Below are 16,499 nucleotides of genomic sequence, written 5' to 3'. Positions count from 1 at the left end.
AATCATGCATACTGCAGGCACAGTTTAAATCCAAGTTTAAAAGCTTGACTGCTTGGATTGTCTGCAGTAAACTGTGCACCCATAATAGCCCCAAGTTATCTATGTACATTTGTCCTTCTCTCTCTCTTTCTCTCTTCATACCTTCTTTCCCTTTTGTTTCTTAGTGGAATGATTTATGATTTTTTTTAAAAACTGGCTTTAGAGGTGTTTCTTTCCTCTGCAGTTGTGCTTCAGCTACTGAACCAGGTAATGAAGTGACAGTGTTCAGTTCCTGCAAATAAAATGGCTGTAAAATCTTTTGTTGTGCTGTTGGCCAGTGACCTAAAAGCTTAGGTGACTCAGATAAAGACCCAGATAAGAAAGTTCAGAATTGCTTATCCAAGCATATTATGAACCAAGTCTGCCATGGGGATGAAATTTCACCCCAATGAGCACATTTTCTTTTTGTTAACTGATATAATTCTAATACATGAGTTTTCAATGAAAGGAATTCAGCTGTGACTATCTCCGTTCTTCAATGTCCATGGGTGACTGCACCTCATTTTATTTGAAAATATTAGCTTAATTATGCACAGAGGAATTTTTCTGTGTTGAGAAACATGGGAGCACTTTTCGTCATCTCTCCTCTTCGCTGATAAAAAGGCACGTTGCCCTGTTTTTGACCACCACTAAGGTTGCCAGCCTCCAGATATGTTTTGGAGATCTCCCAGAATTACGACTGATCTCCAGACTACAGATCAGTTCTCCTTCAAACAGGGCCGGCATTTGGGAGTAGGTGAATTAAGCAACTGCCTAGGGCACCAGCTCCCAGCATGGTTGCCCTCCACCCCCATTCGCACTGTCCTTTAGCCTCCAACTCATTTTTTTCTCAGCTCTGCGGGGTCGGAGGAGCTCCCCTGATCCCTCAGAGCCAAGAAAGAATGGCACTTCCCCTCTCTAGCATCCTCCAAACTCGAAGAGCGCTGGGGGCAGGGGCTGCACTGAGTGTTCTTTCTTAGCTTTAAGGGATCAGAGGAGCCCCGCCCACCGATCCCTCAGAGCCGAGAAAGAACAGCACGGGGGATGTGCTGAGGCAGGGGATGTGGTGAGTGCCCAGCGCGATGACATCACCTGGGGTCGTTTTGTAGAAAAATAGGTGGTGGAGCTCATTGGCATAACTCATTAGCATATGCCGCTGTCCCCCAACCAAAAGCAACCTCTGATGCAAGAAAGGAGAGCCCCGGGCGAGCAAGGCCTGCTTGGGCTGGCTAGAGAGCCAGCCAGCCCAAGCAGGCCTCGCTCGCCTGGGGCTCTCCTCCCCCCCCCAGTCAAAATGCCAGCAAGCCACCATTGCCCAAAATCACATAAGAAGTGGTGAAAGGGTGGTGTGGGCTTCTCCAGGAGTTAATGAGGGCTGTTGGGGGCATGGCAAAGCCCCTGGTGCCTGGCTGGCTGCCTGCTCTCCTAATCCAGGGATTGTTATGCAGCTGCACCTACTGTTCAATGAACAAGGTAGTTGGGGAGGAAAAGGGGGAACCCTCAGAAAGGTTCAGGAGCTGTACTTCTGTGAGCTCCTGCTGAACCTGAGGCTTGACATCACCTCTGGGTGAAGTCATCATGCCGTGTGCAAAGCCCGCACACACAGTATGTTTTCTCCTGGGTGTGGGGGATAGGGGGATGGGCACACATTGGGGGTCTGCCTTGGGCACCAGAGCCCCATGTGCCAGGGCTGCCTGCAAAAGAAAAAAAAGAAAAAGTCTGCTTTGGAGGTTGTTTACGAAATACTCCACTGAGGCCTCTTCCTCATCATGTTGGGAAGTCCCCAGGAATTTCTCAATATGGATCTGATAACCCTAACCACCAAGGAAAAGAAAACATATTTATGGAGGGACCTTTTTCTTCTTGTCATGCATACCCTATAGAACGATGCTAAAGGATAAGTAGAACAAAGCAGGAGTCAAGTACCACCTTTAAGACCAGCAGACTTTTATTCGGAATGTAAGTTTTCATGCGCGTGCTCACTTCTTCAGATGAGGAATGAGGTACGGTAAGCAGAGCTACATATAGCTTGTGGGACAACGTTAAAATCCAACGCAGAATAGTAAAATTTACAAATTCAGAAAACCTTTGACCTGGGTTGCATTAGCGTGGGAAACCAATAAAACAGTAACATGTCAGAATGTGAGAATGTCTGTTCTCACATGCCTGTTCATCTCACTTGAGCATGGACACTGGTACCAGAGCTTGCAATAAACCCAAGTGCCAACTTTGCTGCCACATACAACCAGACAACACAATCACAAGACCTACAACATTAACTACAGCATCTATTGAGATTTGCAAACACCAGCACAATTTTAACAGAAGGGAAGAAGGCATTTTCATCCACCAATCTTGGTACCCAGCTCTGCAAAACACCCTACAGACTATAAATTGCAGAAAGTCACAGAACAACCAGCACATTTCACAGAACAATCAGCACAGTCAACAACCATCTTCCTTATCTTCACACCCCTTCCAACCCTCTCAGCAATTAACACAGAACAATGGTCACATTCAACAGCCAGTTTCCTTATCACTACCCTTCCAGGAAGCCCCACCAAACAATGGGCACATCTACAAACCAATTGCCCTTTCACCACACCCCCTCCAGCCTAGAAATAGCAGCTCTCCTGCAGCCCTGGCCTCACTCAATGCACAGCAGCCAAGAAGGTCAGAGCGCCTGCTCCGGCTGCAACGCCACTGAGGATGTTCTCCGCAGCTGAGAACGAAACGTCTGGATGAAAAACTTTCTCCAGTAGAATACGGCACTTGAGCCCGAAAGAATCTACAAACCCTAATCCTTTGTTTTACTCATTCATGTATTCCACACACCTGGTCTCAGTGTTGTTGCTGAGATCCCCTACTGGTTATATTGTGAAAGGTTTCCCCAGGGTTCTCTTTGGTAGGGAAAGCAGACTTCCGGATAATTTGTATTTTAGTACTTGTTATAATACATTTTGCCCTGCAAGCGATATCATATATTAAAATGTTCTCCTAAAGAGTTCTCCCTGCATTGTAAATGATTAAAGAACTTGTTTCTGCTTTGATAGATTCTATAATGGACTGCTTGCAACAAAGACAATTCCCCTGTTTGCCTTATCATTCCTGAAAATAGATAGTGACAGAACTCTCGTGTGAGTGGGTGAGGGTCAGGATGATAGCTACCAAGGAAATGTTAAATATCTCAGTTTAATTGAGTGAATTTAAGAAGTCCAAACTGTAATAACAGCAGCAGGAGCCCCTTCGGAGTAGTTTTCACTACCTGTTAAAAGAACCGTTAATCAGACTGGAAACATTGGACTCGATGGAGTTCTCAAATGCCAGATGAGTGCTAGATGGAGTTTTTAGCAGCTACACACATCTGATTTTCTGGTTTCTCTCTGGAGGCTACAAACTTCTTTTCAGATTTCTCAGTCAGGGAAAAGTTTAGCTTTCCATTAAAATGGGTTCAGCTGTAATATCAACTGTTTGAGAAAAAAGCCCTAGAGATGAGCCAAGACCTGATTTCACTTTCCAAGCGATCCTGCAAATCTTACCTGTTCTTATCTTCATGAGACATCTGATGAAGAGTAGCATGGTTAGCCAACGTACCACTACCATATTGAGACTATATGTGTTCAGCCACATCTAAAATCACTGTGACCTAATGGACGCCATTTACCTTAGCAAGTGTCGATAGTGGTGTTTGAAGTGGGATAAATTGATGAGGAGAATTTGAGCATGACAACTTGTGAGATCAAGACACCCTTAAAAATGGATACACGTTCCACAGTCTTGATGAAGCTACTTAAAAGGGCTATCATGAGCTGTAACTTATTGATACAAAAGGTTTTTACCAGCTGATCTCAGCATCTGGCCAAGTTGACTAGGGGAAAATGGTCCTTCAGGCATCTCAATCCCAAACTTTTAAGTCTTTAGAAGTCAATAAAAATTTTTTAATTTTTTTCCAGATATGAATTTGGAGTCAATATAAGTAGGTCAATATAAGTATAATATAATCCCAGTGACAAGCACTATACAACAACTAGTAAGTCTCATTTGAACTAATTGGAGTTTCTCAGATTTGTTCAAAGAAAGCTCCATATAAAGTATACCACAAGAACATAAGAACATAAGAGAAGCCATGTTGGATCAGGCCAACGGCCCATCCAGTCCAACACTGTGTCACACAGTGGCAAAAAAAATTATATATACACACACACTGTGGCTAATAGCCACTGATGGATCTGTGCTCCATATTTTTATCTAAACCCCTCTTGAAGGTGGCTATACTTGTGGCCGCCACCACCTCCTGTGGCAGTGAATTCCACATGTTAATCACCCTTTGGGTGAAGAAGTACTTCCTTTTATCCGTTTTAACCTATCTGCTCAGCAATTTCATCAAATGCCCACGAGTTCTTGTATTGTGAGAAAGGGAGAAAAGTACTTCTTTCTCTACTTTCTCCATCCCATGCATTATCTTGTAAACCTCTATCATGTCACCCTGCAGTCGACGTTTCTCCAAGCTAAAGAGTCCCAAGCGTTTCAACCTTTCTTCATAGGGAAAGTATTCCAGCCCTTTAATCATTCTAGTTGTCCTTCTCTGGACTTTCTCCAATGCTATAATATCCTTTTTGAGGTGCAGCGACCAGAACTGCACACAGTACTCCAAATGAGACCGCACCATCGATTTATACAGGGGCATTATGATACTGGCTGATTTGTTTTCAATTCCCTTTCTAATAATTCCCAGCATGGCGTTGGCCTTTTTTATTGCAAACGCACACTGTCTTGACATTTTCAGTGAGTTATCTACCACGACCCCAAGATCTCTCTCTTGGTCAGTCTCTGCCAGTTCACACCCCATCAACTTGTATTTGTAGCTGGGATTCTTGGCCCCAATGTGCATTACTTTGCACTTGGCCACATTGAACCGCATCTGCCATGTTGACGCCCACTCACCCAGCCTCAACAGATCCTTTTGGAGTTCCTCACAATCCTCTCTGGTTCTCACCACCCTGAACAATTTAGTGTCATCCGCAGACTTGGCCACTTCACTGCTCACTCCCAACTCTAAATCATTTATGAACAAGTTAAAGAGCATGGGACCCAGTACCGAGCCCTGCGGCACCCCACTGCTTACCGTCCTCCACTGCGAAGACTGCCCATTTATACTCACTCTCTGCTTCCTATTACTCAGCCAGTTTTTGATCCACAAGAGTCTAGTCTTCTTTTTACCAAAGGTCCTGAAGCTATCCTTGCCCAGGATTTGTCACAGCTGGTGCATCAACCTAAAATGCTAAAAGACATTATTGACCACCATCTAATCTTGTGTATTTTTAAGCCATATATATGTACAAGTCATAATGCCATATATGTTATCTCACATATTTTTAAGCTATAATGTTATATATTTTGGTGTGTGTGTATTTGTGTGTGCATGTAAGTATGTATCCAACAAAAACATGATGCTATAGCATAAAATGTGAGATAATGTATATGGTGGTATAACACATACATATATATGGCATCATAGCTTAAAGATATACATGATGCAATAGCCTAGAATATCAGTATAAATGTCTACTCAAAATATTCTACTATTTTCTCATAATGTATTATCTTTTTTACCCTATCTTATCTACCATATGTAATAACATAAATAGCCTCATATAATTTTTATAGAATCTTCACACGATTTGTTATAATAGAAATCACACAAAATTTCTTATTAAAACTATCATATAGCATTATAATATAATATTAAACCATTTAATGTATAATTACAGAGGTTATAATAGTCATAGAAAACTCACCAGTTATTTTCAAATTCATCTTTCAGTCTTTGATTAATATAGTTTGTCAATTTTGCCATAATTGCACATTCTTACATCCTGTCTATCCAGTTGTCAAGAATTAGGCAGCCCTTGGCTTTCCAGTTTTCTGCAACTATTACTCTTGCTGCAGTTAACATCTATCTGAATAGTTCATACATTTTCTTTCCGTATTCACTAGTAGGATTCCTAATAGCATTCCTGGTGACATAGCAAATTTAATATTAATTAAAAATCAGTATATATTTCTTCCTTTTGCAAGAGCATCACATAGGGTAAAAGGTACCATCTGTCACTTTACACTTCCAACACAATCCTTCATACTTTTTAAATCCATTTTTTCAATGTCTTTTGGCGTAATGTGCCAGTTGTAAAACATTTTATTCCAGTTTTCTCTGTGCTTCACTTGCTGTGTATGTTATATCTTTCATCCATAGCTCTTCCCACTGCTGGAACAAAATCTCCTTCCTGAAGGGTTTTTGTTTGTTTGTTTGTTTGTTTTTGTTTTTACCATTTCAACATATACATCTGGACTTGTTCTGTTTCTGTATCATATTGTAGAAGGAGGTTGTAGATACAGCATGTCACAGAAGTGAGTACATCCCCTCACATTTTGTAAATATTTAAGTATATCTTTTCATGTCACAGCACTGAAGAAATGACCCTTGGCTACAATGTAAAGTAGTGAGTCTACAGCTTGTATAACAGTGTAAATGAGCTGTCCCCTCAGAATTACGCAACGCACAGCCATTAATGTCTAAACTGCTGGCAACAAAAGTGAGTACACCCCTAAGTGATAATGTCCAAATGGGGCCCAAAGTGTCAATATTTTGTGTGGCCACCATTATTTTCCAGCACTGCCTTAACCCTCTTGAGCATAGGGTTTACCAGAGCTTCACAGGTTGCCACTGGAGTCCTCTTCCACTCCTCCATGATGACATCATGTAGCTGGTGGATGTTCGAAACCTTGCGCACCTCCACCTTCCATTTCAGGATGCCCCACAGATACTCAATAGTGTTTAGGTCTGGAGACATGCTTAGCCAGTCCATCACCTTTACCCTCAGCTTCTTTAGCAAGGCAGTGGTTGTTTTGGAGGTGTGTTTGGGGCCATTATCATGTTGGAATACTACCCTGTGGCCCAGTCTCTGAAGGGAGGGGCTCATGCGCTGCTTCAGTATGTGCCAGCAGCACTCATGCAGCCCCAGACCATGACATTCCCACCACCATGCTTGACTGTAGGCAAGACACACTTGTCTTTGTGCCCCTCACCTGGTTGCCGCCACACATGCTTGACACCATCTGAACCAAATAAGTTTATCTTGGTCTCATCGGACCACAGGATATGGTTCCAGAAATTCATATCCTTAGTCTGCTTGTCTGCAGCAAACCGTTTGTGGGCTTTCTTGTGCATCATCTTTAGAAGAGGCTTCCTTCTGGGACGGCAGCCCTGCAGACCAGTTTGATGCAGCATGCGGTGTATGGTCTGAGCACTGACAGGCTGACCCCACCAGCTCTTCAGCCTCTGTAGTGATGCTAGCAGCACTCATATGTCTATTTCCCAAAACCAACCTCTGGATATGACACTGAGCACAGGCACTCAACTTCTTTGGTCGACCATGGCGAGGCCTGTTCTGCGTGGAACCTGTTCTTTTAAACCACTGTATGATCTTGGCCACCGTGCTGCAGTTCAGTTTCAGTGTCTTGGCAATCTTCTTATAGCCTATGCCATCTTTATGTAGAACAACAATTCATTTTTTCAGATCCTCAGAAAGTTCATTGCCGTGAGGTGCCATATGGAACTTCCAGTGACCAATATGAGGGAGTGAGAGCGATAACCTGCTCCCCCTTCACACCTGATACCTTGTACCACTAATGAGTCACATGACACCAGGGAGGGAAACTGGCTAGTTGGGCCCCATTTGGACATTATCACTTAGAGATGTGCTCACTTTTGTTGCCAGCAGTTTAGACATTAATGGCTGTGTGTTGCGTAATTTTGAGGGAACAGCACATTTACACTGTTATACAAGCTGTAGACTCACTACTTTACATTGTAGCCAAGTGTCATTTCTTCAGTGTTGTCACATGAAAAGATATACTTAAATATTTACAAAATGTGAGGGAGTGTACTCACTTCTGTGACATGCTGTATGTCCAAAAAATTATCTTTTTCATTCAATATCTTTTCAAATTGAGTCAAACTCTTTAGTGCATCTCCTTTTTGGTGCTCATCAGTAGCAGATGAGGTATACACTTCTTCACATCAAGACCACATACAGCAATATATAAGATCAATCACATTAGAAGACAATGATCAAAACAGCATGAATACTGAAAAGCTCTACCTTGTTTGTTTTTTAAAATGCTGTGTGGGTGGGGGAAAGGCCTTGGAGAACACTTTTTTCCCCAGACATGAGCTGGGAGAGGGAGGAGGTTTGGTCTAGAAGGTTTTTGCAGCAAGACACTTGTTTTAAATAGGGAAAAAAAAAACCCTTGGGTTCTTGGGGCACATGCACAAATGCCATGCATTAGGGATGCCAACCTCCATGTTGGAATAACCTAGCTGGGCAACCCTAGTATCCTCTCCATCCCATTCCCAATGGACACTTGCCTCCACAGGTCCATAGATGTTTCCCACAGGAAATATCTGACATTCATTTGTGGAGTGGGTCAAAAGGTCAGCAGCCCTGTCAGGGCAGTTGCCTCAGTACCCATAGGAAACATTTGGCATTCATTTGTGGAGGTCAGAGCTGTCACTTTGGTATATGGTCTTGATGTGAAGAAGTGTATACCTCATCTACTACTTATGTGCAAAAAGGATTTAGGGGTCTTAGTGGACCATATGCTGAGTCTGACATGAGTCAACAGTATGATGCAGTGGCTAAAAAGGCAAATGCAATTTTGGGGTGTATTAAACAGAAGTATAGTGTCCAGATCATGTGAAGCGATGGTATCACTTTACTATGCTCTAATAAGACCTCACCTGGAGTATTTTGTTCAGTTTTGGGCACCGCATTTTAAGAAGGATATACACAAGTTAGAATGAGTCCAGAGGAGGGTGACAAAGATGGTGAGAGATCTGGAGCCCAAGTCCTATGAAGAAAGGTTGAAGGAGCTGGGTATGTTTAGCCTGGAGAGGAGGCGGCTGAGAGGTGATGTGATCAGCATCTTCAAGTACTTGAAGGGCTGTCATATAAAGGATGGTGAGGAATTGTTTTCTGTTGCCCCAGAAGGTAGGATCAGAACCAGTGAGTTGGAATTAAATCAGAAGAGTTTCTGGCTCAACATTAGGAAGAACTTATAGTGGTTATAAGGAAGAGTTATAGTGGTTCCTCAGTGGAACAGGCTTTCTTGGGAGTTGGCGGATTCTCCTTCTTTGGAGATTTTTAAACAAAGACTAGATGGTCATCTGACAGCAAAGCTGATCCTGTGAACTTAGGGGGAGGTATTTGTGGGTTTCCTGCATTGTGCAGGGGGTTGGACTAGATGACCCTGGGGATCCAAAGGGAGGCTGGGTGAGTGGGCGTCAACATGGCAGATGAGGTTCAATGTAACCAAGTGCAAAGTCATGTATATTGGGGCCAAGAATTCCAGTTACAAATACAAGTTTATGGGTTGTGAACTGGCAGAGACTGACCAAGAGAGAGATCTTGGGGTCGTGGTAGATAACTCACTGAAAATGCCAAGACAGTGTGTGATTGCAATAAAAAAGGAATTATTAGAAAGGGAATTGAAAACAAATCAGCCAGTATCATAATGCCCCATGTATAAATCGATGGTGCGGTCTCATTTGGAATACTGTGTGCAATTCTGGTCACCGCACCTCAAAAAGGATATTATAGCATTGGAAGAAGTCCAGAAAAACACAACTAGAATGTTTAAAGGTTTGGAACACTTTCCCTATGAAGAAAGATTAAAACGCTTGGGGCTCTTTAGCTTGGAGAAATGTCGACTGCGGGGTGACATGATAGAGGTTTACAAGATAATGCATGGAATGGAGAAAGTAGAGAAAGAAGTACTTTTCTCCCTTTCTCAGAATACAAGAACTCGTGGGCATTCAATGAAATTGCTGAGCAGTCAGGTTAAAACAGATAAAAGGAAGTACTTCTTCAACCAAAGGGTGATTAACATGTGGAATTCACTGCCACAGGAGGCAGTGGCAGCTACAAGCATAGCCAGCTTTAAGAGGGAATTGGATAAAAATATGGAGCAGAGGTCCATCAGTGGCTTTTAGCCACAGTATGTGTGTGTATGTGTATATGTATGTCTGTATATGTGTGTGTGTGTATACACACACACACACATGCACACAGACATATATTGGCTACTGTGTGACACAGAGTGTTGGACTGGATGGGCCATTGGCCTGATCCAACATGACTTCTCTTATGTTATGTCCCTTCCAGTTCTATGATTCTATGTATCTCAATTAGTAACAACTGGAATAGAAAGTTAATTTTTGTAACTTTATTGCGTAATTTTCACAAGCCAAGAAAATTTAGATTAGACCATCTTTTCAGATCCTCTTGAATTTTCTTCTAAACTAATTCATATTTGTTATGAGAGAGTGTGTCTGTTTTCCTGGACATATTTATTCCCAAATATATAAATGAGTTAGTAGCCATATCCTAGCCCGTTATTATTTTAATGTTATCCTGTTGTTTTGATAAGAATTTAGAGATCATTTTAGGGTTTTTTTTCCTATTAATTTTAAATTCAGAAAAAGAACCAAACTTTTCTGTATTACCCATAACACTGTATTGTGTGCTGTGGATTTGAAATTGTAAGTACTACATCATCGGCATAACACTGTGGTTTAAATTATTCTCCATCAATGCTCAGTCCTTTGATGTTTTGATCTTGTCTAATTCTAGAAGCAAAAGTTTCCATTGCAAGAACAATTAATAATGGTGATAAAGGGCATCCTTGCCTTGTTCCCTTCTCTATCTGGAATCCATCAGTTCAAATGCCATTCCTTAATTAAACCAGTGGCAAAATGCCATTTCTTTTTTACTGAGCAGGGTTTTCAATCCTGTCTAATCTAATGATGTGCCTATAGAGTTTCAGCTTCCAAACTGTGAATTCAGTAGTAGCTGCCATAACTAACATCAGCTGTCCTATCATTACCGGACTCATTTCAACTTGACATAAGTTCTTCATCTTGACATGGCAGATTAGTATTCTCACAATCAGAAAATAAAAACCCTACAGATATCAGGCCATCTGTTGTATGAACTTTAAGTGCTGGTTGTTCTGACATATGGAATGAATTTCAATTTCTGCAGTGCTATGATGTACTGGAACAAAAAGCAATCTTTCAAATAAACAACTGTCACATTCAATAAGTGATATCTGGCAGTCTTACCTGAAACTTGTCCAGCATCTGATTATGATTAAGTACAATGGCACAAGTGGCATCTTCTCATCTCATGGAACAATAAGTACATCATATTATTTAGTGGAGTTGATTTCCTCCCCGTATTTGGATTCTAATAATTATCTTTGTGGTATAGATAAGAACAGTTGCATTTCCGTACAAACTCGGTCTGTGGGAATGTGTCCATTTCTTACTCTAATATACTTGGTCCTGTAAACTAAAGAAATAAGAGAGATCACATTGAAGTTTATGCTTTGTCTAATGATGAATTAAATGTACGTCCAGAAATTTAATTTCCATGATCAAATAAGAAATTTTTAAAGCTCTTCAGCAAGGGAATCCTAAAGTGCCTTATCACTTTTCTATACATCAGTTACTTTTTGTTAATTCTAACCCTGTTCGAATGAGATTGCTTTAATGGGAGGCTGTACCACAGAAGAAGTCTTTTACATGACAGGGTTTATCAGGTTTCAGCTGATAATTCACAAAGTGCCTGACTTCAAAAGCAAGTGTGTCACAACTCTTCTGTCCCCCAAATGTATATTGACTTTGAAAGAGATGTGAATGTACATGTCTTCCTCTGCTGTTAATTGGTCAGTATAGGACTTGGTGGAATAAAGTATAATGGAATTTCAAAGAACTGGTATTACTGCGTTCCCATTCAAGAGAACACTTAGATTTGGAACTAATGTTGGTACCAAGAGTTAGACTGAAAGCTCTAGGAGTATTTCCACTCTGTTAAAGTGAACTGTATGGGAAGTTATGTAGCTGAAACTAGTCTGATATACTTGAAGTCTTTTAAAACAGTGTACTCTGGAACTGAGTTTTTGACGAGTACACAACAAGGGGAAGTCAGGAAAACAAAATACAGGACTATATTTATGCTGAAGCTGTGAAATGATAATTTAAAATCAGTTTTGTTGTAAAACATGATATGCTTTGTGAGGCATTATATTATCAATTTTTTTTTAAAAAGGTAGCCATGTTTGTCAGTATTAGAAACCCAAACAAAAGCCACATAATGTTTGATAAAGGTAACACAATACAGCGTGAGAGCTTTTGAGCTCTTCAGAACACTTTATTATAAGGTTGTCAGCTCTGGGTTGGGAAATATCTGGGGATTTTGGGGGTGGAGCCTGAGGAGAGTGCCGTTTGGGGAAGGGAGGGAATTCAGGTGAAGTGATCTCTGTCACCCGGAGACCAATTGGAATAGCAGGACATCTACACCTGGAGGTTAACCCAAGAGAAATCACTGACAAAGTAGAGTCAAGGAGAACCACACGTTCTGTGTTACCAGCCTCAAAAACTCAAACATCCAAGAACTACACAATAATAAATCAGTAAATGATTTTAAATAATTCTAAATTCGATTCTCACATAGATCCAAACCACATTTGAAATAAGGAATCCAGTAGATGAGACAAAAACCAATTTCTTATATAAAATCCAAAAAATATACCGTGAGATCAATCACAAATAATAAATCAAATGCCCAAAATACAGAATACGTTGACTCAAATTCAGAAGTTACATCTGGTGCAAAACACAGCAGCCAGGCTGTTATTGGAGCGCATTCAGCCTTTGCTGGGATCTCTGCACTGGTTGCCTGCGGTGTTCCAGATTCGCTTCGAGGTGCTGGTTATAACCTTTAAAGCTCTATATGGCCTGGGACCTTCCTACCTTTGAGACCACCTTTTCCCAAATGTGCCCCAGAAAGCACTACGTTTAGGTTCTTCTCATGATCCCCGGGCCAAAGGAAGCTCAGCTGTCCACCATCAGAGCTAGAGCTTTTTTGGTAGTAGCCCCCGCTTTGTGGAACTCCCTCCCCAAAGACCAGGGCCCTGAGGGACCTGCCACAGTTCTGTAGGGCTCGTAAGGCCGAACTATTCAGACTTGCTTTCAACAGCTAAGGGGAGGTGGCTATCATTCCACAGCACTGACAATCTAACCAATACCAATATAATTGCAATTACAGAGTACTAAATAACATCTAGTAACATCAATAAATGCAGTGCCAAACAACAATTAGCAACATTGACGCTAGGGTTGCCAATCCCCAGGTGGGGGCAGGGGATCCCCTGGTTTGGAGGCCCTCCCCCTGCTTCAGGGTCATCAGAAAGCGGGGGGAGGGGAGGGAAATGTCTGCTGGGAACTCTGTTATTCCCTATGGAGATTTATTCCCATAGAAAATCATGGAGAATTGATCTGTGGGTATCTGGGGCTCTGGGGGGGGCTATTTTTTGGAGTAGAGGCACCAAATTTTCAATATAGCATCTAGTGACTCTCCCCAAAATACCCCCCAAAAAGATTGGACCAGGGAGTCCAATTCTATGAGCCCCCAAAGAAGGTGCCCCTATCCATTATTTCCTATGGAAGGAAGGAATTGAAAAGGTGTGCCGTCCCTTTAAATGTGACGGCCAGAACTCCCTTTGGAGTTCAATGATGCTTGTCACAGCCTTGATCTTGGCTCCACCCCTAACGTCTCCTGGCTCCACCCCCAAAGTCCCCAGATATTTCTTGAATTGGACTTGGCGACCCTAATTGATGCACATCTTGGAATTTTGGTGATTGCAGATTTAGTATAAAATGGTTTTACTATATATTCTATCTTTTAACCTTATATGTTGCTTTTAACTGTTGTTAGCTGCCCCGAGCCTGTTAGGGGAGAGCAGGATATAATATAATATAATATAATATAATATAATATAATATAATATAATATAATATAATATAATATAATATAATATAATATAATATAATATAATATAATATAATATAATATAATATAATATAATATAATATAGTAATCGTTCAGTGCGCAACTATGCAGGATGACTCAGTGGACAGGATAGTACTCAGTTGTCCCTCTTTCACTGACACTTCTTCCTGCTTAATGCTTAACACTCAGGACATGGCAAGAACACTTCTGGGCACCTGCAGTTCTCAGAGGAGGTACGGGCCCTACGATGCTTAGGTCAGTTCCGTAGGGCCTGTAAGACCCACCTCTTCAAAATAGCCTTCAACTAACGACAAGCTAGGAAGTGCCGTTGAAAATGCTTTTAGTTACTGAATTCTATTGAAGATCTAATGTTTATAGCACCATATTGTTAATGTCAATTTTAATATAATCTGTAATTTGTTTTAACCATGATTTTATAAGTATAACTCGATGTATAATGTATTTTTATGCTGTGAGCCGCCCTGAGCCTGCCTGGGAGGGTGGGATAGAAATATAAAGTTATTATTATTATTATTATTATTATGGTGCAGCAGCTCAAGTCTTGCCATGTCCTGAATGTTAAGCACTTAGTATATTACTAATCTATTATTGTGTAGTTCTTGGTGTTTGAGATTTTAAGGCTGGTATCATGGATCCTGTGGTTCTCCTTGACACCACCTGGAGTAAAGCAGAAATTGGAGCAGGTAAACAGCACAAAGGCATGCAGAGTGAAATTGTGAAAATGTTCAGATCTTCTGTTCTTGTCCTTTTTCTCTTTGGATTTCTCTTTGATCAAAATTGAACCAATTAGAAAAAATAATGCAAATTTCTAAAAAAAGAAATTGAGTTTTATGGATAAATTTGTTTAAAAAAAAAAAGAAATTAAGAGGATTTTTCTTAACAAAGCTAATTCTAAACTTCCATTTCTTTTCATGTAGACACACATCTGCTCCCCCTTCCTTTAGCTGAGAAGAAAGGATAACCTCTTCCAAGCTTTGATGGACAAAAAAAAATTCCTCATGTTTAAGACCTAATGAGGGAATATCAAAAATAGTTAAGAAACATCTTTTTTTTGGGGGGGGGGGGGGTCATAGGCACTTGCTTTCCTCAAGGCATTTCACTTCAGGCTAGCCCACTGGAAATCTGTTCAGTATACATTCAGAAAAAAATATTCTGTAACTGCTAATAAAAGCCATTAAAAAAAATTTGTTTCTATACTGCTGTCAGCAATACCAAATGAACACACATGAACATGCAAACCTGCTTTTTACTGAGTCATTCCACTGGTTTATCAAGATCAGTATTGTCTACTTAGATGGACAGTGGCTCTCCAGGTTCTCAGGAGAGATTTTTCACCCGCTCTTTTTTCACTGAAAAAGCTAGGGCTGAAGTTGCTTCTTCAAGCAAACAGATATTCTATCACTGAGCCATAGTAACGTATGCCTTAAGGATGTCCAAAAGTCAGCTATAGGATTGAAATCAACTTATCAATGTAGGCTATAAGTTACCTCATGATTTTATTAGGCTAGCGGTCCATCAAGTTCAGCACTGGCTATAGCCTGAGATCTTTTAACCTGAAATATCTGGGATGCCCCTGGAATTTTCCACAAACATCTGGTCAGCAAGCATACAAAATTTCATGCACACACACACACACATACACTGATTAAGTTCTCTTTCTCAGCATATGAATATACTTGATTTCTGTCCCACCTACAGAAAGATCCCTTGGTGGGCTTGCAGAGAAGGATGAAATGTAGTTGATTTGGGGATGATTCCATCTCTTCTCACATATAGTTGTGCTCTGGAGTGGCATCCTGTTCAAACCCTTTTCCTGTTAATCCCTTTTTTCTGGTCCCTTTTAACTAGTCTCACTCCCCTGACTGCTGACAACTGCGAGGTCCAACTGCATGCTCCTTGTTCCATTCCCACTAGAACACGTCATAGACCCAAGGCAGAGAATGTGGAGCAGCTTTGCCTCAGCTGAAGTGTTGAGCAATATTAGTTGATGGTCCACTGCTAGGTTGAACCGAACACAGTTTCTTGTTAACTTTCAGTGTGTGCATTTCCTTGGCTCAGAGCATGGATCTGTAAAAAACAACAGAAGCAAAAAAAAACAAAACATTGTTCCTATTAAAAATGTTTTTCATTTTAATTACATTCCAGGGCAATGTGACTTTTGTCTGCTCAGAGCCACAAATCACTCCCATCACCTTTGACAGTTCCAACCGCAGTTACCTGCTCTTGCCAGGCACCCCACAACTGGATGGATTGTCAGTAAGTTTCCAGTTTCGAACATGGAACAAAGATGGCTTGCTTCTGTCCACAGAACTGTCAGGAGGTTCATGTTCTCTCCTGGTATACCTCCACCACGGACGATTATCACTTATCATCCAGAGAGGAGCAGAGAAATCTGTGGCAATTAATGCAGGTAATGAATGTCCATCATAAATACTTCGTGTTGTATCCTCATTTTAGATATTAATAAGAACTTGGAACATGGCACATAAAAGGACTCATTTGTTTTAAGGAAAGGCATAATTGAGCAATCCAAGTTGACAGCCGTCT

At 41.1% G+C, this 16,499-nt stretch overlaps 1 protein-coding gene across 1 annotated transcript in view; it reads left to right on the top strand.

The window, feature by feature from the left end:
- Positions 1–16,499, top strand: part of CNTNAP5 (contactin associated protein family member 5) — a 705,383-nt gene that overhangs the window by 352,402 nt on the left and 336,482 nt on the right. The window contains exon 8 of the mRNA XM_060261906.1: positions 16,098–16,362. Coding sequence (XP_060117889.1) covers positions 16,098–16,362 — 265 coding nt within the window. The remainder of the gene's footprint in view (positions 1–16,097; positions 16,363–16,499) is intronic.

Source organism: Heteronotia binoei, chromosome 21 (assembly GCF_032191835.1).
Source record: "Heteronotia binoei isolate CCM8104 ecotype False Entrance Well chromosome 21, APGP_CSIRO_Hbin_v1, whole genome shotgun sequence".
NCBI classification, from domain to species: Eukaryota; Metazoa; Chordata; class Lepidosauria; order Squamata; family Gekkonidae; genus Heteronotia; species Heteronotia binoei.
Note: the sequence above shows the minus strand (reverse complement) of the source record. Positions and strands in the feature narration are given on the sequence as shown.